Genomic DNA, 21,764 nt, shown 5'->3' with positions numbered 1-21,764 from the left:
ACAGCTGGCCTGTGATCTCAGGCAGACAGCCATAGGGAACAGCACAAGGAGATGCTCCAAGCTGTCAGGCTGGTAGGAGGTGGCAAGTTGGAGACAGGCTTTCTAGAAAAGGATGCTCTTGAGCTAAGCCTTGAAGGATCAATAGGAGCTCACCAGTGGGTAGAGGAGGAAGGAAGGGTATCCCACACAGAAGGAACAGCACAAGCAAAGGCCAGAAGGTAGGTTAGCTCTTCAGTAATGGGTTGGAACTGGCTTACGCTGGAGTTGGAGGATCAGCCATGTTCTCAGGGCTCCATATTGTATCCTTAGCTTGCAGTCCTCTAGTGTGAGATGTATACCACAGCAGTGGGCCACTGCTGCCAGCAAGGGTTTCTCCCCAGCACAGAATAGTCACCAGCACGCTCTGGTTGTCACACACCCTCCATTCGAGACACACTGTGCCCATGCAGAGCTCAGGGCTACCTTGTCCATCCTGCTGGCTGTAAAGCAGAACTAGATACCTGATGAAAGTACCAAGGGGAGACAGGGACCCTAAAAACTGGGGACTGAGACCAGGTACCTTCTCCCTAAGAGGCCACCTCAGCCCAGTCACTTTCTGCCATTCTGTGTCCTAGAGAGCCACCAGGGGGCTTAGGATAAGGTGCTCAATCCCTGCCAGTGTCCCAGACCAAGATCAGAGATGGTAGCACCCCTCTCGGTCCCTGTGCCTTCTGCAGTGATGCCGTTTTCCACGGAGGTCAAGATCAGAGGTCTCAGGAGAAGCATACCAACACCCCAGACCTCTCGTCCAGCCCCACGCACTGCCCATCCGTCCTAGAGTTTGCTTCCTTATTGTGTGTGTTCATTTACCAAACGAATGCTGGGACCCCCCGGCTCTGAGCTGGTATGATGAACATAGAGATGGACCCAATGACACACAGCTCACGCACCAGCTCTGAAATGTCCTGCTGTGAGCAAGGCTGTCTGTCTGTAGTGCCCACGGAGTGCCTGGCCCACAGCAGGTGCTCTGTGATGCCTGAGTGGGAGACGAGTGGATGAGAGGCCGCCATGCAAATTAGACGGTAATCAGCAAGATCAGTACTCATCACCACTTGCAACAGGCGGTTGAGACCACGGGCCCTGGTGTGTCTGATTGGGATTAAGATACTTCATTTCGGAGGGTGGGAGATGGCTCAGTAGTTAAAGTGCACTAGCTGCTCAAGCCTGAGAACTGAGTTCAAGTCCCCAGAGCCCACGCTGAAAAGCTGGGTGTGGCTGCGCACACCTATAACCTCTGCCGTGGATGTAGTGGATAGAGACAAGGTTCCTGGGGGCTTCCTGGCTCCAGGTTCAGTGAGAGGCTCCCTCTCAAGGGAGTAAGGTGGAAGGGGATAGATCCCAACACCCAGCGTCTTCCTCTGGTCTCCACACAGACGTGTGTGTACACATTAACTACAAACTACTCACACACACAGCAACACCAGAAATGACGTGTCACTTCCTTAGGCAAGGTACCCCCCTTCTCTTTGCCTCGTGCCTGTATCTGTAAAACAATGACAATGGCAGTGTTACTCCGTAGGGTGAGTGTCCGAAGCCTGGACGGTGTTGAGGTACTTAAGGTACCTCCTGCTTTGGCTTCCCGTTGTGTCCTGCATCCCCCAAAACAAGTCTCAAGGGAGCTGTGACTCTCCCATTTCCCCCAGAAAAGTGGAAACCGAGGCTCAGAGAGAGATGACTAGGCGACAAGCAGACAGCAGGGATTTTCCCAGCACAGGCTTTCCAGCTGCCAAGGCCTTTGCCGACAACTGTCACTGCAGTGCCCCAAGCCTCCTCTGGCAGGTAGACTCTTCATGATGTCTAGCCGTAATGGTCCAGCACGGTGATTGACACTAATGGGGTAAACAGAGCCTTCACAAATCCCAGAAGCACCCACACTTAAGGCCTTTGCCTGTGTCCTCTGATTTCCCCTTCCAGGCCACCAAGGGAGAGTGTGCTTTTCTCTCTTCACCAGCTGGTGGGAAAATGGCATCTGAGAGATGACATGACTCGCCCAAAGTCTCACAAAAGATCAGTGATAGTGGCTCAGGCTCTCGCTCTGGGTCTTGCCCTGCGGCTGCTCTAGGGCACTGTTCTCCCTCCTGCCCTTTTCTGGGGCACAGGAGACCAGGCTCTTCCAGGGAGCTGTGGCCTCCATAGTGCAGCAGACAGCTTTATGGTGGAATGTGTATCGGGTGTCTTCCACGGCAATCCCAGTAGCTCCCATGTGTCAGGGCATCCACCATGTCCCCCTTGGTCCTCTTCCCTGATCACAGTCTGTTACTAGCTTCAGGGTCTTCCTTTCAGCCATGTTAGCTCAGGACCCTCTCTCATGACGCTCCATTTTCACGCCCAGTGGTCAGTGGTGGCACTATTGGGAGGGACTATTGGGCATTTATCTTAGGAAATGCACATTATCAACCCTTTCCCCTTCAAAAAAATTTTCTCAAAAAGTCGCTTCTCCCACGCGGAAGACATTTTAATGACCCCAGCTGCCATTATCGATGTCAGCCAGCTTTGAGCCATTCCCAGATAACCCAGTGCTAATCAGCCCCAGCTGAGCCCGTGGTACATGTCACATGTAGGTAAGAGCCTGGAGGTGAAAAAAAAAAAGAATTATAATAAATTAATAGATAAGCAATCACAATTAATGCCACTTCCCGGCAATAACAGTTACATCATGGGAAAGATATTTTCATCTGTCGTTCCTTGAGGCCATGTTTTCCGAGCATCGGCTTCTTCCCATTCAGACCCATGGGGTGCTAATGAATTAGTCTATTATGTTATGCTGAATGTTTCTAAAAGGTCCCCAGTCGACACTGAATTCAGTGTGTCAACATTTGGCATCGGAAATGCAACTTTTTTGCCAAGCTGCAAAGTTACCCACAGTTCACCGTGTTGAGCACTTAGGGTCTTGGCCCGGAGCAGTTGGAACAAAAAAACAATAACAGGAGCTGGACAAAGAGGCCTCTTCAGCAGCTACGCAGTGTCACTGCCCTCATGCCACAGGGATGGGAGTACTCTGTGTCGCTAGGGGACTTTGTAGAGACCAGGGAATGGCATGAGGAGAAGTGGCTCTTAGCCCTGACACCCATGAGAACCTGTTATGACAGAAATCTAGGATGTCCCCCTACTGGCTTGGCTCATGCTTTGGATACTTGTTCTGTAGCTTGTTCTGTTCTGTGGCAGGATTTTTGGAGGCTCTAGGACCCCAGGAGGTAGGACCAGCTGCTATAAAGAGGTATTTCAAGGCTCTATACAGCCCCTGGTTCCTGCCATACTTTCTGCTTCCCGGCCCACCACGGTATGAACAGATGATCCAACACATTCCCGCCTCTCTGCTTTTCCATCCGTCCCCCTGACTAGGATGGGATGAAACTGTCTGAAACCATGAGCTGAAATAAGCCTTTCTTCCCTTGAACTGTTCTGTCGGGGATTTTGTCACCACGATGAAAAAAAGCAAACTAGCAAGCCCCGCCCTCTACCCGACCCCTGCCACCAGCCTGTGGCTGTCCTGTCAGATCAAATGTTGCAGCTAAGGACCAGGGAAGGGGGCTTCACTAGCACACAAGCCTCCCCAACAGTGGTTGTCCACTTTTCTAGTGCTGTGACCCTTTCCTGCAGTCCCTCCTGTTGTTGAGACCCCCAACCATAAAATTATCTCATTGCTACTGTAGATTTGCTACTGTTCTGAGTCGAGATGTGAATGGATGTCTGATGTGTAGGATAGCTGATAGGTGATCCTTATAGGAGTCGCTACCCATGGGTTGAGAAGCACTACTCCCCACCAACGTAGAAATGCCTGACTTCACACTGAGTCAGGCTGGCCTCTGAGCCCAGACACGGGTAAACTGAGTCAGGGACCCTGAGAAGGCTACTGTTTTTAGTATCTGTCATCATTTGAGACATCAGGTCGGCTTCGAGGCTGAGAAGAGGCAGAGCCCCTTGCTGAGAAGGGTGAGGATGGTGGGTGTCGGGCATGGTCCCAGAAGCTCAGCTGCAGCCCCAGACTTGGATATACCCATTGCAAAGCACAATATGCTTAGCTCGCCAGGCCTTCCTAGAAAGGTCTCTGAGGCCTGGCTCTTGAAACAAACTCCCATCAGACGCTTACCCTCCTTCCCAGGCAATTCACCAAGCTACTTCCAACTTAACATCCTCACAGAGAGCCTCCTCCAAGGGGGAAGGAAATATTTAAACACTCAGGAGGTTACTAGCCAGGCTGACCCTTTCCACACAGGGGTCAAGAATGCTCAGGAGCTCATAAGGATTTCACACCCAGACCTTACCAGTTGCTGCCTGTTAGGATGAAAGCCTGGGGGATGGGTGGGGTCCCAGGATCAGAGCTGGGTCTTTGATAGACCTCGTTGTGTGTATGTAAAGGGACAATAGGGGAAGCTACCAGGAAGAAGTGATGCTTTTCTGAGTCTAAGAGAACAGCCCACAGACAGAACGCCGTAGCCTAAGGAGGCCACAGACAGCAGGAGTTTCTCCAGCTCACAGCTCTGTGGGCTGGGAAGTCTGGGAATTTGGTACTGGCCTCCAGTGGGGACCTTTGAGCTTCATCATCGTCTGGTGGATGAGCCTGTGGATGGCAGCCCAGGAAGTCTGCTGAAGTCCTTGAGAAGTCTCCCTCACCTGACCAACCCACCACCTCTCGAAGTGTTTCCTGAGGGCAGAGTCCTTGTGACTCAATCTCCTCTTCTGCAAGCCACCCCCACTCCAGTACTCTCTCCTTATTTGTAAAATGAGAAGGGAAGTCACTTTGAAAGTTAAAGGTGGCTGGGTGAGGTGACACACACCTTTAATCCTAGCACCCGGGAGGCAAAGGCAGGAGGATCTCTGTGAATTCGAGGCCAGCCTGGTCTACACAGTGAGTACAGGACAACCAGGGCTTGTTACACAGAGAAAACCAAGAGAGAGTTAAAACGTGTTATGGTCCCCACACTCACTCTCCATTGAGACTGGTACCATTTAGACACCCTCTAGCCATCTTAGTGTTGACTTTTTCCTACTTCCTCCTCATTGTCCTAAACACTGGCCTAGAGGCAAGGCCATAGAGAGTTGTTCCTTAATATCCATAGTATTCATGGGGATGGGGGAGGGGAGGTTAGCTTCAGGACCTCCTTGGATAGTAACTTCTGTAGATGCTTGTCATAGTTAGGGTTTCTATTACTGAGACGAAAACCATGATCAAAAGCAACTTGGGGAGGAAAGGGTTTATTTCACTTATAGCTCCATAAATTTAGGGCAAGAACTCAAACAGGGCAGGAACCTGGAGGCTGGAGCTGATACAGAGGCCATGGCAGGGTGCTGCTTACTGGCTTACTTTCCATGGTTTGCTCAGCCTGCTTCCTTCTAGAACCAGGGATGGCTCCACCCACTGTGGGCAGGGCCCTCCCCCATCAATCATTAATCATGACATTGCCCCGTAAACAGGCCAATCTTAGAGAGGCACTTTCTCAATTGTAGTTCCCTCTTCTCAGATAATTTCTTGCTGTGTCAAGTTGACATAAAAGTAGACAGCACAATGCTCAAGTCTCTTGTATAAAATTGCGTTGTATTTACATATTACTACTACGTGCTCTTGTCTCCCTTAAATCAACTCTAGAAAACTTACAGTACTCACTGCAATGTAAATGCTGCATAGGTCACTGTATTGGAATTGGGAGGAGAAAGTCTACATGTTCAATATAGATGAGCAATAATACATACATACATACATATGTGTGGATGTATGTGTTTAAATTCACGGTGGGTCGAATCCACAGATGGTTTGGGCTGGTTAGGATAAGACGTTCTTGCCTGGGCTCCAAGTCCTTCTCTTCTCTGCAAAGCAGAGCTGAATGCACACGGTGCCCTTCCAAAAGGGTCCTCCTGGAAATGCGGGAGGAGCAGGAGTTTTTCACCAAGAAGGAGCCATCTAAGAGACCACAGGATGCCCAAGTATTGTTTGAGGTCTGCCCTATGGGCCCCAGCCTGTGTCCCATTTGATTGTCTGGGGTAAGGGCAGAGGTGAGAGTGGGCTTCAGGTTCAAGGTGGAAGACAGCTCAGCGAATGGAAGTAGGAAAATACAAACAAAGGACTCAGTTTCCCCAGTCCAGGCTTGCAGCCAGTCTACGTTGTCCAAGTATTTGTTTTTGAAAATTAAGACATTTGTCTGAAGTAAATGTAGACTGGATGTGTTTCTAAGTCAGGAGGGAACGGCTGGCTGATGAGGGGAGCATCAGTGTTTCAATGGACACAGAGCAGGGCAGCCAGGTCACATACAAAATAGATTAGTCTGCAAAGCAATAAAACCACAGCCTTAGGGATGACCTTTTGTGCCGGACACAGATCTCATGTTAACCAGAAGTTTGGGCTTTAACTAGCGTCAACGGCAGTCCCTAACCCAGTGGAATTAGGGGGCACCTCCCCAAACCCTTCTCCGCCCCCCCCCCCCCCCCGCCGTGACCTGCAAGCAACTGTTCCTTTTGAAAGCATGTGATGTTCCTCTTGTGCCTCTTTGAGTCTGGAGTCATTTTGAACCTCTGGTGCCCTGTTTGACTCCTGTGAAGGCTAACTACCCCCTCCACACGCTCTCTTCTCTGCTCTGGGGAGCTGGCTATTCCCACTGTCCTGCCTCTTGGGTCCTTGCCACACCAGCCCATTGGCCTGAGCTGGGGCTGCAAGAGGGGCCAGAGCTGGCTTTATATCCTGTTCTCCTGGGCTGGCAGCCAAGGCCTTCCCATCTACCAGCCTGCATGGGACCTGACCATGGAGAGTCCTCTGAACAGCTGTTCCTAGGAGGCAGGGTGAAAGGGCCCTGTGCCATGGAGAAGAAGGAAGAAGGCAGCAGATTTCTTTAGACCCCATTCACCTGTCTATGAAGGGGAATTTTTTTTTCCTCTGGCCTTTCTGCCTCCTTCATTGTCACTTGGTGATGCCCAGGCCCAGTAACCTTTGTTCTCCCAAGGTGAGAGGGTTTCTCTGGGTTCTGTAAAGGGGAGTGGCCCCCATTTTGTAGATGAAGAAACAGGCTCCTTGGTTCCCACAGTCAGCATGTGAGGTCAGTATCAGAAGATCCAGGTGGACTCTGTGGGTACTTCTGTCACCTTTTATGCACAGGGCTCTTCACAGGGCCACGGCTCGGGCCCAGGGGTACCCAGGGCCAGGGGAAGGGGAAACTGGCCACCCGTTAACCACATCAAGCCTCTCTCTCTTCAGGATCTCTATGCACTAGACCTGGAGCCCTACCGCTACTCGGGGGTGAACCTGACTGGGTTCCGCATACTAAACGTGGACAATCCCCACGTCTCAGCCATTGTGGAGAAGTGGTCCATGGAACGGCTACAGGCAGCTCCCCGGGCAGAGTCAGGCCTGTTGGATGGAGTGATGATGGTACAGTGGGCAGATGGACAGATGGGCCCCGGGGATGCCCCCTCTCTTCCTCCTTCTTTCTTTCCCTCCCTCCTTCCTTCTTTTTTGTCTCACATTCCTTCCTTCTCCCCATATAACACTTCAAAACCTGCGTAGACCTTGTCCTATCTAGGCTTTTCTTCTTGCTAGTTACTGAGGTCCTTCAGTAACTAGGACCTCAGTCACTAGCTGAGACCTGTCCTATATCAGCCAGATCCCTCTGAACAACAAAAGTCCCACCCCAAGGGCCCCTCTGATGGAGACACGGCCTAGTTATAAGCGGCTTACAGAAAAAGGAGTAAAAGACCGTGAACTTTGGTGGTGGCTGGCAGATGTGAGGCTAGGAAGGCAAGAGAGGAGTAAGAAGTGGGTGGGATTAGGTAAGGGGTTGGGCAGAGAGGGTCTGGCTGCAGAAAAGAGAGCGGTACTGGGGTATCCATAGACCAGTAGGGCCACTGAGGCTGGCCTCTCTTCAGGTAAAAGGGCAGGGCTCCCCTCCGGGCGTGAGGGCCTGCTCCCTCCCCCAGGACACCACAAGCTTGCTGTGGGGGAGGGGCAGATGGCACAGGAGCTGAGACGCAGCAGCAGCAGCCCTCAGACAGGCCTGTGCCCTCTGCAGACGGATGCAGCCCTGCTCTACGACGCCGTCCACATCGTGTCCGTGTGCTACCAGCGAGCGCCGCAGATGACCGTGAACTCCCTGCAGTGCCACCGGCACAAGGCCTGGCGTTTTGGCGGCCGCTTCATGAACTTCATCAAGGAGGTGAGTCCCCACATCCTTTCAGGGAAGCTGCCGGTGGCCATGGATGCTCAGAAGTAGTGGAGAGCCTCGGTGCTCAGGTTCGGTGGTCAGATGCAAGTGGTTTCTGCTGTGTGAAGACTTGGGCAGGTCACCTCACGTCCCTGAGGCTCGGTTTTTCCAGTCTCTAAGGGGATTGAGATCTCTCTGTCTCCGACCTCTCCACCGTCACTCTGGACACAGGGTTTACGGCTCCCGTCTACAGACCGACAGATACACTCAGTCAGAGCTTTGTGTGCCAGGGCGTTGCCGCTGGCTAAGCGGCTTGGGGTGAGATGGCCAACTCTGTCCCTCAGCTCAGAATTGTCGGGAGACAGAGGGCCTGACCAGTGTCTAGTCTCAGCAACCAGGAAGAAAAGAAGGCTACATAGGATGAGGTCTAGGGCTATCCTGCAGCAGAGTGAGTGGGTGACCGTGACCAACACAAGGGGCTCAGGTGAGGCCCTCTAGGAAGGTCCAGTCTCCTCTCTCTCTCTCTCTCTCTCTCTCTCTCTCTCTCTCTCTCTCTCTCTCTCTCTGTGTGTGTGTGTGTGTGTTTTCAGAGACTAAAACAGGCAAGCTGCTTTGGAGTCCATTCATTTACTGACAGCCTTTGTCTGGGGATTGCTCTCAGCGCTGTGCTCCACCTGACAGCTCTGATTTTTCAATTACCATCATCTGTAGTCACTCTAACTTCCTTTGGGGTGGTGGGTCCCAGCCAGAGGGCCCACAGCCCATACTGCTTCAGGGGCCCCATCTTTTCACCCCTTGCTCCTTGGAAAGCATGAGGCTCGGCCATGAATGGTCAAGGGGAGCAGATTCTCCATTGCCCAGACTAAAAAGACAGATCTCATTCCCTCCACCGGAGATCTCCTACCCAGGCTGGCGTGGACACTCCCAGCCTTTATAGAACTCCTTCTGTTCTCAGGGCCGTGGGGGTCAGGCAGGAGTAGCCAGGAGATGCTCACAGTCTATAACTGGCCACTTTGAGAACCCAGGTACCCTGCAGAGTCCAGTCTTCCCTTTGTCCACTTCCAAGTTGCCCATCTCCCTGTCTGACTGTGTGACAGTAAATCATTTTAAAGACTTGGCATTTCCGTGAGGAGCTGGAAAATACCAGGCCGGAGTTCAGAGTGTGCAAAGCATCTTTCATTTAGCAAGTCCCGAGCCTCTGCTAGAGGGGGCGGGTGGGCCGGGAAATGTCACGGGGAGGAGCTGCCCGTGGCTCCCTGTCCTGCCCCTGCCCACCCGCCCACAGACAGGCCGCACCTGCTGGCATTTAATTCCTCTGGCGCTGACAAGGAGGAAGGCCTCCTCTGCAGGAGCAAGGCAGCTGAAGACACCTGCTGAGATTTCCCTGGGGGCCTGCGGATAGCCTGAGGGTGTGGGCTGCCTCAGAGAGAAGCCAGAGGGGTGGGAGCCAGCCTGAGGGAAGCCGGGCCTCCCTGTGAAGTCCTAAGCAGAGCTGTTCACCTTCTCTGATGTGGCTTTTAATCTCCATCCCCTTGCTTGGCTCCTAGCTTCCCCAGCTCTGTGTATGTGTGTGTATGTCTGTATGTGTGTGTCTGTTTGTGTGTATGTGTCTCTGTGTGTGTGTCTGTCGTCTGTCTGTGTGTCCCAGCTTCCCAAGCTGTATATGTCTTGTGTGTGTATGTGTGTGTGTGTGTGTGTTCCAGCTTTCCTGGTTCTGTGTGCTTGTGTGTGTGTGCCTGTGTCTGTGTTGTCTTTGTGTGTGTCTGTCTGTATGTGTGTGTCTGTCTGTTTGTGTGTCCCAGCTTCCAAGGATCTATATATCTTGCATATGTGTTTGTGTGTCTGTGTGTGTGTGTGTGTGTCCCAGCTTCCGTGTGTGTATGTCTTTGTGTTTCTGTGTGCATGTCTGTCTTTCTGTTTGTGTCCCAGTTTCCCAGGCTCCGTGTGTATGTGGGTGTGGGTGTGGGTGTCTTTGTATCTCTGTATGTATGTCTATCGTCTGTCTGTGTGTGTGTGTCCCAGCTTCCCAGGCTCCATGTGTCTATGTATGTGTGTGTATGTGTCTATGTGTGTGTGCCCCACCTTCCCAGGTTCCATGTGTATGTGTCTCTGTGCATGTGTGTCTCATCTTCTGAGGCTCCATGTGAGTCTGTATGTGTGTATGTGTGTGTATGTGTGTGTATGTGTGTGTGTGTTTCAGCTTCCCAGGCTTTATGTGTGATTGCGTGTCTGTATGTCTGTGTATATGTTTTTGTGTATTTCAGCTTCCCAGGCTCCGTGTGGATCTGTATGTTGTATGTGTGTGTGTTTCAGCTTCCCAGGCTCCGTGTATGTCTGTGTGTCTGTATGTGTGTGTGTGTTCCAGCTTCCCAGGCTCCGTGTGTGTCTGTGTGTGTGTACATGTGTGTGTATGTGTGTGTGAGTTCCGGCTTCCCAGGATTCTGTGTGTCTGTGTGTGTCTACAGGTGTGCATTCATGTGGAGAGTGGAGGTAGATAGTATCTTCCACTACACTCTCTGCCCTGGCTTTCTTGAGCCTAGGTCTCTCTGACCCTGGCTTCACTGGTTAGGTGGGCTAGCTGACCAGTGAGTCCTGGCGATCTACTGTCTCCATCTCACCCACACCCAGCTCTGGGGTGACTGGTGTCTACAGCCACACCTGACATTTTCATGTGAGCGCGAGGGAATCCAACTCAGGACCTCAGGCATTTTACTAACTGAACACTCTCCTCAGTGCTTCAGTCCATCTTTGAACCTCAGTATTCACATCTGGGAAATGGAGACAATCATGGCCCCCACCTTGCAGGATCACAGTGGAAGTTCCGTGGGCTCCCTAAGCTCTTTGCTATAAACTTCCTTCCGGAGCCTGACCTTGCCTAAAGGCCAGCTCTTTCTCCATTTCCAGGAGCCTCTTGGGCTCCAGAACCCACAAAGGAAAGGTGATAACTCATAACACTCAGTCATACACACAGACGTAGTACTGGGCACCACACCCACCTCTTTGAGGACCTGCTGACCAGTGGCTTGTTAGACAGATCAAGCCTATTTTGTTCTGCAGCCTCCTGGGGCTCCGCAGTACTGACTGTGAGTTGGGACACCTTTGGCCTGTTTTCTTTCCTTCCTTCCTTCCTTCCTTCCTTCCTTCCTTCCTTCCTTCCTTCCTTCTTTCTTTCTTTCTTTCTTTCTTTCTTTCTTTCTTTCTATCATTGAGGAGGGCTTGAGACAGTCTCAGTAAGTAGCCTAGGAATTCACAGTCTTCCTGGCTCTAACCTAGCTACCATCTACCACTATTTGTAAAAGTCCACAGGGGTGCCAAGCTGCCCAAGGACAGGAAGACCCTGTAGGCCTTTAGTTTGGATTCAGAAATGAGCTTTTGGGGCCCAGAAACTTGAAAAGTGTTGACGGGTACTGATACTCATTCCAGGGACAGGCCAGGAACCCTGCTCAAAATACAGGGTTTATGCCCAGACCAGGGCTCAGCCAGGATTCCATCATTCAGACCTCCTGCTATCCACACCTCTCCTCTGGATACCTCATTCCTCCCCCTCCACTCACTAGCATGGCTGAGGACCCCCTGGCTGTCTCCCTCCCATTTTCCAGGCCCTTCTCTGTACCCCATGACCTCAGGAGGGGTGATGGGTCTTCTTTATCCAGAGGCAAAAATCTAACTGCAAAATACCCACCAGCACTATCCCCAAGGAGAAAGACAGTGAAGGGGACCAAATCAGAGGTCCAGCTTGGCTCTGCCTATTGTATAGTGCAAGCTTTGGCACTTGCACCACCCTCTCCCTCTAGGTCTGTTTCCCCACAAATAACATGGCCAGCTCTCGAGGCTGCTGGGGAAGTTGAGTGACACAAACATCGCGGCTGTTTCTAATGGAATCACCTCTCTGCCAACAGTGAAGCACCTGCTACACAAGCGAGAGAATTGAAGTTTGAGTCCCCAGAACCCACATGTAAAGCTGGGCACATCGTAGATCTGTAATGCAAGTGCCAGGAAGGCAGACAGATGAATCCATAGGATTCCCTGGCCCGCCAGCCTAGCTGAATCCATGTGCCCCAGATTCAGTGAGAGACACTGTCTCAAAATACAAGATGAAAGGGCTGGGGAGCGGGCTCTGCAGGTAAGAGCTCATGCTGTGAAGTCCTGAGGACCTGAGTTCAAATCCCCAGCAGTCACATAAAAGCTAAGCACATCCCTGCACATTGCCGCAGCCTAGACATTGACAAGCAGAGAGAGGCGGATAAAAGAGCTTGTTGATCAGCTACCCTAGACAGAAGGGGCAAGCTTCAGGTTCAGAGAGACCCTGTCTCGAGAGAGTAAGGTAGGGAGTGAGAGAGGACACCTCCAGCCTCTGCAGGGCCATGGGCTCCCACACATGTATTTGCAACACACACATTTATATTATTGTTGCTGTTAATACTTTAAATAAGGTGGGGAATGACTGAGGAAGACATTCAACATTGACCTCTCACTGCCACACGCATCTGCACACACCAGCATCCATTTCTACAGGCACACCACTCACACACCACACACACACACACACACACACACACACACACACACACTTGTGTGCACAGAGGATGGTAACTTGGGATCCCCCAGGGAAGATACAGTCTAGAGCAATAGCCAACCCTGGCAAGCCTGAAGGACCCCAAAGACGGAGTAATGGCTGTGGGCTAATCACTATTCACAAGAACAAGCCGTGGCAGGACTGCCCCCTCCCCGACCTAGAAGACAGTCCACACAAAGTTACACCTGCCTCTTTTGTTAATGACAACAAAGCTGCCATTTACCCAGGGTCTTCATTAGGCCAGGACTCCTCTCTGGATTTCCTGGCTTATTTCAATCTCGAAGCATTTCAGAAAGACGGACACCACAATGGTTCATTTTCTAGCTGAGGAAGCTGAGGCAGAATACTGTAGGTTACAGGGCTAGCGGCGTTGACCCCAGAGTTCTCAACTGTGGCACGGGGCCTCGGCAGCAGGCTGAGGGACTTTGAATTGAGGGCTAGTGTTCCAAGGATGTGGCTGTGTCCCAGAGCCTGCTGGGCCTATGGGCATTTCCACCCCTGGGTGAGTCTCACGGGCTCCAGCTCTGCTCACCTGCCTCCCTGGCCCTCCCCGGGGATCTGACACGGGCTCCCCCTTCCCAGGGCTTCCAGGCGGGGGCTCATTTGAGCGCATCCGAGATCGATGTTGTACACGAGAAGGTGCAGTTGTAGAGCTGGCTAAGGAGCGTAATAGAATTTGTGGAAATCGCTGGCTCGCACCGCGGCCCGAGCAATGATGGAGGTGATTATTAATTAATCATGGTCTTGGGGGAACAGTATCAGTGCAAGGAGTAATTAAAATGAAGCATTGTACAGTTGTACCGAATGATGATTTATGAGCTCGAGGAACTGCCGCTCTGCCCTCTCCCCTCCGCAGGCTCAATGGGAAGGATTAACGGGGCGGATTGTTTTCAACAAAACCAGTGGCTTGCGGACTGATTTTGATCTGGACATCATCAGCCTGAAGGAGGATGGCTTGGAGAAGGTGCGTGGGCTCTGGAGGAGGCTCAGCAGAGGGCCGGGATCTTAGAAGTGCCCTCCACAAAGCCCCAGGCTGAGGCCCACGGGCTGCACTCTTTGAGATTCATCTGACCCCCACATGGTCCCTGCAGACCTATGGGCCAGAGGAAACCCTAGGGTCCTCTGGCATCAGTCTTGATGGCATCAGTCTCAGTGGCTTAGCTATGACAGACACCTATGCCACCACTCTGTGAGCTAGGCCTGGCAGGGAAACACAGTCAAAGACTTGTGTCACAAACTGACTGTCTCTAAGACCCTGCAGGGCTTGCTTAGGGATGAGGACATGCATGTTCTTAGGTTAAACTACCTAACCTCCACAAATTCCCTTCTTGGGGTAGTAAGCTCATAGTCCCTGGAGGCATTTAATTATTTAAGCCTGTCTTACCTCAAAGAGATGTTGGAATTCTTGAGGTCTGGGCTCCCCTCAGTTCTCACTTCTCAGACCAGCATTTGGTCAAAGAAAGCAAGCCTATCTGGACTTGAAGCCTCTCTTCTGACCAACGCAGAAATGTTCTAACGAGGCCTGTGACAATCCCCAGGGATCTTCAGCATGTGCTATAAAAGTCAGGCTCCCAGGCTGGGAGGGGGCTTTAACCTGAAGCCCCAGTTTTCAGCATTGGCAGGAGCCAGCGGCTCAGCCACACCCATCCCACTGCAGCTGAGTGTCCCTCCAGCCCTGACATACGGCATTTCTAAGATATGAAGAGCAGTGGCCTGGAGGCTACAAGGACCCCTTTGCTGTCACTGGGCCTGTAGGATAGTTTTCCTGTGTTCAACCTCTCCAGAGGGTTATTGTAACACCCCTCCCCCTCCCTGCCTTCTACCTTATACTCATCTATCCTGAACCCTCATCTACCCTTAATGTACAGATGGAGTTTCACCAAGCTCAGCTCTGCCCTGCCATGGCTCCCCCGTTCCAAGTTGGTATGCTGTAGCCCTCCATTAGGGCCTTTCAGACTGAGGAAATCTTCAGCTGGCCTTCCCACCCAGTCCAGTTTCCTCTGCTCCCTGAAATACCCCACGGCTGACTCATGTCCCTTCCCTCCTAAATTTCTGGGTGTCATCTCACGCTGGTGCCCTGAAAGTGCCCTGAAAGTGACATCTGTTCCCCCAGGCATGGACCTAGCTCTGCTTGGCCTCAAGCGCTAGCCTCCATATACCTTGGCCAAAGCTCCCCAATTCGCTTCGGAGTCCTCCCATTCACAGTATAGAGGAGGAGTGGCGAGGAATCCTCACGGTTCATCTACAAGTACTTCACATCACGGGTGGCATTAATTCCCAAGATCGGGGTGGAGGCCTCCCTTTCTAGAATCACCGATGCCCACTCACTGTTCCAGCCCTGGGCATACTCCATGAGCCTCCCTGCCCCAACCCCCCCCCCCCCAGGGCTGGAGGGCACCTGCCCTCCTCAGCCATAGCACAGATGACATGCTCACAGGTAACTGTCCTAGCTTTGCTCTCTCAGCCACTCCTCTCTGGGGACAGCGTCAAATTCTAGGGACAGTAGATGGATGGCACACATGCCACCGCTTTCCGCTCCTGTGCCCGTGGCAGGCATCAGTAATTGATCATTGGAGCACTCTTTCCATCTGAGCCCACCCTGCAGCATCCATCTCCCAGCAGCCCTCCAGGCAGCTGGTACAAATTGACCGTAGCTAACACTCAAGAAAAACTCTATTATCCCCGGATGGAGGTTGGCCTGCAGGGTCCCCACAGAGGCTGCCGGTCATAGCCACCTGGGCCTGTGAGCAGAGAACCTCCTTTCTCTTGTTCTTTCATCCACATCCTGCCTGGACTCTACCAGGATACCCTGTCAGGGATTAGAAGAGCTTGCTGGGCTGAGGCTCCCTGCTGTTCACCCACCTCTGGACAGATGTTTGCTGAGTGCCTCCTGCACCTAGCCCTCTTGCTCAGCACCCAGCCTTCTGCTCAGCATCCCTGCAACTGAAATTGGCCCACTTCAGAAGAGAGCCTTTTCCCTCCTGTCTCTGCCAAGTGGTCCATACAGGCAGAGAGTGTGCTGAACCCTCAGTATAGCCACAGCCTCTTGTTGCCTCATTCTGTTTGCTAAGCTGGGTCAGAGCTGATCCAGCTAGCTCCAGCCGGTGGCTTTGGGAGGATTAAGGCAGAATTACCCAAGCATAATTACGTATCTCCCTGCTATCTGTAGTGCACAGCTCTCTGAGTGGGTTGTTTGCTCTTGGCCTCTCTGTTTAATTGATTAGGTTTTCTGAGTACCCCCAACTGGGCCAAGGACAGAGTGGGCATGCTGACGCTTTTCCTGAGAGAGAGGAGCCAAGATGAGGCCCAGCTGAGAAGTTTGCTCAGAATGCACCTGCAAGAAGCCTAGGGCTTTAGAATGACTTATAAAAAATGTATTGCGTTTATTTATTCATTGTGTGTGCATGTATGGACTCAAGCCACTGTGCACCTGTGGACACCAGAGGACAACTTTCAGGAGTCAGTTCTATCCTCGTACCAAGTAGGTCCCGGGGATCAGACTCGGGTCATGAGTCTTGGCAGCATGTGCCTTTACCTGCTGAGCCATCTCATCAGCCTGGGATGGCTTTTCAACCCTACCTCTCCATCCTTGACTTTAGCCTCTGGCTTGATATTTTAAGGACGCTGTGAGGAGTTTCCCATGGAGACTAGGGTATATGCCTACGTGAAGCCACAAAGCAAGCTGCCTTCAGCCCTGGTGTGTGCAGTTCATAGGACTTGTGTTGTCACCCAAAACAGTTTCAGAAGCCGGCCTGCTGCCTGCTCACCCACAGCTTCCCCTTCACCTAGTCTAGACAGGTCAGCCCTTCTCCCTTATCCCAACAGGAGCACCGCCTCCATTCCAGGGTGAGCTGGGCTTTGCAGGTGTCTGGTCTGAAAGAGACCAAATGAGTAAGCCGCTGGGTGCCCAGTGTCTTGTCAGGAGGTGGCCCTGGCTCTTCTATCCCTGCTGGGCATCTGCTCTGTTTTTCCAGCTCCCCTGCAGCTCCTCTGCATTTCCCCTTCAGTTGAGACCATGTCAGCCAGAGGAAAAGGGAAAATTCACACCTTGGAGTCTCCTCCGAAGAGGGAGGGCAGCAGAGTTGTCATCAGAATTGTTTGCTCAAAACAGAGACAATCGCAATGAGAAAGGCAATGGTGTGACAATCAGAAGCAGATGGCCTTGTCAGTGAGGAGAAAGGAAGGACTTAGCACCTGTTTTTTTGTCTGTTTGTCCATCCAGGTTGGGGTGTGGAGTCCAGCGGATGGTCTCAACATCACTGAGGTTGCCAAAGGCCGAGGTCCTAATGTCACTGACTCTCTGACCAACAGGTCATTGATAGTCACCACTGTGCTGGTAAGAGCCTCATGCCCCGCTGGAAGGGCTGTCCGACCTAGAAGTGGGCTGGCCATCTGACCTGAGGGACCCCTTCTTCCCTGACCTGTCACATCTCGGTGCCCCTTAAGGAGGCTCTCGGGAGACAATAGCAAAGTGGATCACAAGAAAGTAGAAACTTCTAGGACAGTTCAGAGAGCTCTTAGAGGGAGGTGGGAACGCAGGACCTCTCCCCTAAGTGAAGCCTGTGTTTGCCGTTTTACCCACCTGCATGTCAGATCCCTGCTTTCTCAGTAGGGCCACAAGAGAGACTTGACTGTTCTCCCATCTCAAGTCCCAGGGACAAGGTTCTTCCCCGGTGCTCCCCTCCCCCTAGCTGTGGCAGGTACTATGGCCACACCAGGGAGCCTCAGGAACCTGTGCAAATACCATACCGCACAGAGATTATAAATCCTGAGAGCTGGAGGCTGTGACCTTTGCCCCTGAATAGAGCCACATCCCAGCCTCTCTGTGATGAGCCATCATCATCCCATCATGCTTCGATGGGGCTCCCACTTGCCTCCCCTCCTGAACTGAGAAAGTTCAGCCAAGCTTCTCCACGCCTTCCATTCTCCTCCTGTCTTTGTTCTCCTGACCCGCTTCAACCAGGAAGTGGCTGGTGGGCTCTCTTGCAGCTTGCAGCCACCGCTCTCCCTTACTGGCCACTGCTGTGCACCTCCTGGGCGGCTGCAAAGACAAACACAGACTCAAAGCAGACGCTTGTGCTGTCTTAGCACAACTCTCAGAGACAGTTCCTTACTTCCCCCAGGACCATCCGAGGAGCCTTGCCACGGCCAAGCAGAAGCTGAAAACCCTTAGGGAACAATTCTGGCCCAAGTAGACCTTCAAGAATATAGCCACTAAGTCTATAAGACCCATACGTGGGTACCTGGGCTTGATCCTCTGCACAAAAGCAGTCTTGGGCCATTAGGATTAAGGAAGCCTTCCATGGTTAAGGCCTGGACCCAAGTACTGGGAGCTTGCCATGGTGCTTGGATGGGGGTGGCTTCCCCTACCTCCCCATCTGGGGCAGTTCCACCAGGCCATAGGAGATCATCCTCCCCTCTGGTCTGACTCACTGTGATTATATACAGTGGGTGGGTGGTGGGCATCAGGAAACAGGGAAGGAATTACACAATGCCCTCCTTCTTCTAGGCCTCTCAAGGATGCTGGATTACTATACATGTTGAAGGAATTTTAGCCATTGGGTTTCATCTTCAGGCCCCAGGGTCACGGTCACTGAGAAATCCCATTAAAGATCATAGAAACTGACAGGGTATTATGGACAAGCTACTGATAGAGCCAGGGAGGTATCATGCCGCCTTTGCAGGGGCAAGAACCCCAGGAATCTTCCATGTAATCATCTTTAGGGATTCACTTTTTATTGAGGAGACAAATACTAAAGACATGATTTAAAAAAGATCTCAACAGGAATAGGAGGAAAACTAACATAAAATATGAATGATAAAAATAAACAAAAAAACACCCAGGGATTTAAGGGAGATTGATGAGCAATTAAAGGAATATGGATATGGATAAAAATAGAAAAGATAAAGGACAGCAAGAGGAGAGCTAAATAGAAAGGTTAGCAGGGAAATAATGAAGAGAAAATGAGGTGAAGAGCGATATTAAAAGGGAAGATATTAAGAAATACGAAAAATTAAATAATTTACAGTGCTGGCTAGACAAGGTAAAAAATGTTCAGGCAAAAAATGTCAAAAAGCAAAAGGATGAAAGTGTGACAACGCTAAAATATAAAAGGGTAAAAATAAAATAATAAAAAGGTGGTAAAAGATTAAAAGCAGAATTGCATGAGATGTGAGATATAAATAAAACACTTTTTGCAAGGCAAGATTAAAACGAGGTGAGAGAAATATGATTTCAGAGATGAGGAGGAGAGACAGGTACAGGAGCTGAAGAGACACAACCACAAAACAAGATTCTAAACAGAGCGGTGAGCTGCGGACTCCCGAGCAGGATGCAAAACACAGCCACCCCAAAAGGCCACTGGGTCACTGTCACTAAAATGGCAGCTGTTATGTTTCAAGAGCGTGGAACTGGCTGGGGCCATGGTGGCATACTCCTTTAATCCCAGCACTCAGGAAGCAGAGGGCAGATGTATCTCTGTGAGACAGAGACCAGCCTGGTCTACATAGTGAGTTCCAGGATAGCCCCTCTTCCCCCCCCCAAAAAAAAAAAAACCAGTATGAATTGTTCTGCAGAGGCACAAGCCTCTTTTGTATGTTTGTATGTTTGTTTGTTTGTTTCATTTTGTTTTGTAAGAAGAGCTGAATCAGGCAAGGAACCCGTACTCCCGACCTGTCAATCTTCACAGTTTATTCACCATAGTAGCCCTGGTCCCCAACCTGCTGGGCTCACTCCATCCCCAGAGTTGGCTGGCTCCCAGGAGCCCCAGGAGGATGTGGGAGAGATAAGCCCCTCTTGGCTCAGAGCCTGGACACAGCTCCACCTGAGCGGCTCCTCAGCCTCAGGTCGGCTGGGTAGAAATGGCCTGACCCAGCAGCCCTTTGGCACCTGTAGGAACAGGGAGTGAGCAATCGCTGAGAGCCCAGACTTTAGGGTTGAGTCCTGACCTCTCTGTTGGCACAGTGTGTGCTCCTGAGGCATAGCTTTCCTGTTCTGTGCCTGTGGCCTATGTGACAAAGGAGAGGTGGGAGTGAACACAGCTACTTCCTAGAGTTGAAGGGTGGATGTTTATAAGCTCATTGTGGGGTGAGTGTAGTTACTGTGACGTTGTGCTGTTGATTACGTATCCAGGACCCAGTGAACTCAGACTGATTACAACACACCAACCATGTATGGCCACAGGCGGAGCCCCGAATTTCACCCAAGACTTAGCCTAGTCAGAGTGACAGTTCCTGGCCTTGGCTCACATTGTCTTATGAGCTTTCTGTTCTCACTTGAACATTTCTCAAGCCCAGTGAGCTCTCCCTGGCCTACCTCACAGTTCCCCAGCTGCCCCAGGTTTACGCTCTACTGTATAGTTTCAACATTTGTCACCTCCACCCTAGGACCTTGTCAGAGCTCTAGCCTCGCAGAGAGACATAAAGCCCTAGGTTGGCCTCTACCTCCTCCCCTCCCCTGGCCACAGTCCTGGGCTCCTGGCCCTGGGATCAGGCTGATTATCGATATCTCTCTGACCTCCAAATCAAGCTGATTATCTATTTCTGGGACCGCCACACAAGTCATAAGGAGTGGTTCAACCTGGCTCTGGCTGAACTGTCCTGGCTGGAAACTCAGCCCCTTGCTTAGCTGCCTGTGTGCAGGGCTAGAACCTCCTGCTGAGAGCACAGGCCCCTCCCTGTCTTCCCTGGCATTGTCAAGACAACCGTGCTTTGATTGACAGGCAGGTACCAGGGCACAGGATCAGAACATCAAACTGTTCTGCCCCTGGAGACCAGGATGGGGAGGTGAGCGCCCTCGTGAGAAGGACACCCTTCTTCCTGGGATGTGGCCACGGCAGCCTGTGTGAGCTCACCAACGCATCTGCTAGTCTCTCTGTTATAAACCTCTGGGGTTAGGTACTCAGGGTGCTTTGCCCTGAGTAGACCAATAGACAGGGGCCTGTCGGTGCCCTCTGGCCACTCTCAGAGCACAAGCCAAATCCTCCCCCATTCCAGAGTGGAAGCCTACCCCACCACCCTCCCTGCAGGCCCAGCCTCTCTGCTGCCTCTGCTCTTCCACAATCTCATGAAAGATTCATGTCCTCAAACCTCAGCTCACACCAAGAAAGCAAGCGTACGCGATGTGCTCCCGGGGCCCTGCTTTTGAAGGTTCAAGGTACTTTTTGGTGTGGATGTGAGTGGCAATGGGGGTGCACGTGGGTGGATGTGAATTCTTAGGACGGGCCACGAACGGCCTCTGGTTACACACCAGGAAAGTACACACACCGTGATCCACATAGGCTCAACGGCAGGGCAAGCTGACTCCCAGGACCCAGCAGCAAGAGAAAGGGGAAAGCCAAGACCAGAATGTGGGCCAGGAAGCCCAGGCCAGCGTTCTGGACACTCCCAATGGAGAAATGAGATCCTGAATGCCCTGTCTTGTTCTGTGCTGTAGCCGCCAAGGCCTCTGGCCAGGGTTCTTGGTCTGTGTGTCCAGGCACAGGCAGACGGCACTGAGAAGCACATGGGCCAGATTGCCAGTGTATATACAAGTGCACATGAGCATGGATACAGGGAGACAGGGCTTGAGGCAGGACACCTGGGGAACCAGCTCTCAGATGGCTAATCCCTGAATCAGTCCCCTCTGGGGGCTGCCTGCTCCCTGCCTCCTCTTTCAGCCTCCTGGCCCCGAGTCTGGGAGAGGCTTAGCTCTGGGCCTGGCCTCTCTATTGCTAAGTGATTGTAGCTAAGCCAGATGGAGAGCCCTGTGACAGAAAGTCGGGAAAGGTTATTTTTCTGGACCCCTGTTTTCGGTGACTTGTTGAGGAGAAATATTACCCCTGGTCCCACGGCTCTTCTCCCGGAGCAATAGGAGAGCGTGAAGTTATGAAATTGAGGGCACCTTCACTGAGCAATCGATTAGCAGCTGAGGGAGCCGGTGAACTGGCTGTCTGGACATTTCCAGTAATAAATTGTGAAATAGTCCATGAATAAGTAGTCTCGGAGTTGAGAATTACCCCCTAGGAAATGTTGCTGGACTGGAG

The 21,764-nt window shown here is 51.8% G+C and overlaps 1 protein-coding gene across 1 annotated transcript in view; it reads left to right on the top strand.

Moving 5' to 3' along the window:
• Positions 1–21,764, top strand: part of Grik3 (glutamate ionotropic receptor kainate type subunit 3) — a 217,858-nt gene that overhangs the window by 150,502 nt on the left and 45,592 nt on the right. Inside the window, exons 6-9 of the mRNA XM_060379565.1 lie at positions 7,223–7,396; positions 8,034–8,177; positions 13,598–13,705; positions 16,964–17,077. Of these exons, the coding sequence (XP_060235548.1) occupies positions 7,223–7,396; positions 8,034–8,177; positions 13,598–13,705; positions 16,964–17,077 (540 nt within the window). The remainder of the gene's footprint in view (positions 1–7,222; positions 7,397–8,033; positions 8,178–13,597; positions 13,706–16,963; positions 17,078–21,764) is intronic.

The sequence above is a fragment of the Meriones unguiculatus genome, chromosome 3 (assembly GCF_030254825.1).
Source record: "Meriones unguiculatus strain TT.TT164.6M chromosome 3, Bangor_MerUng_6.1, whole genome shotgun sequence".
In the NCBI taxonomy this organism is placed as follows: Eukaryota; Metazoa; Chordata; class Mammalia; order Rodentia; family Muridae; genus Meriones; species Meriones unguiculatus.
Note: the sequence above shows the minus strand (reverse complement) of the source record. Positions and strands in the feature narration are given on the sequence as shown.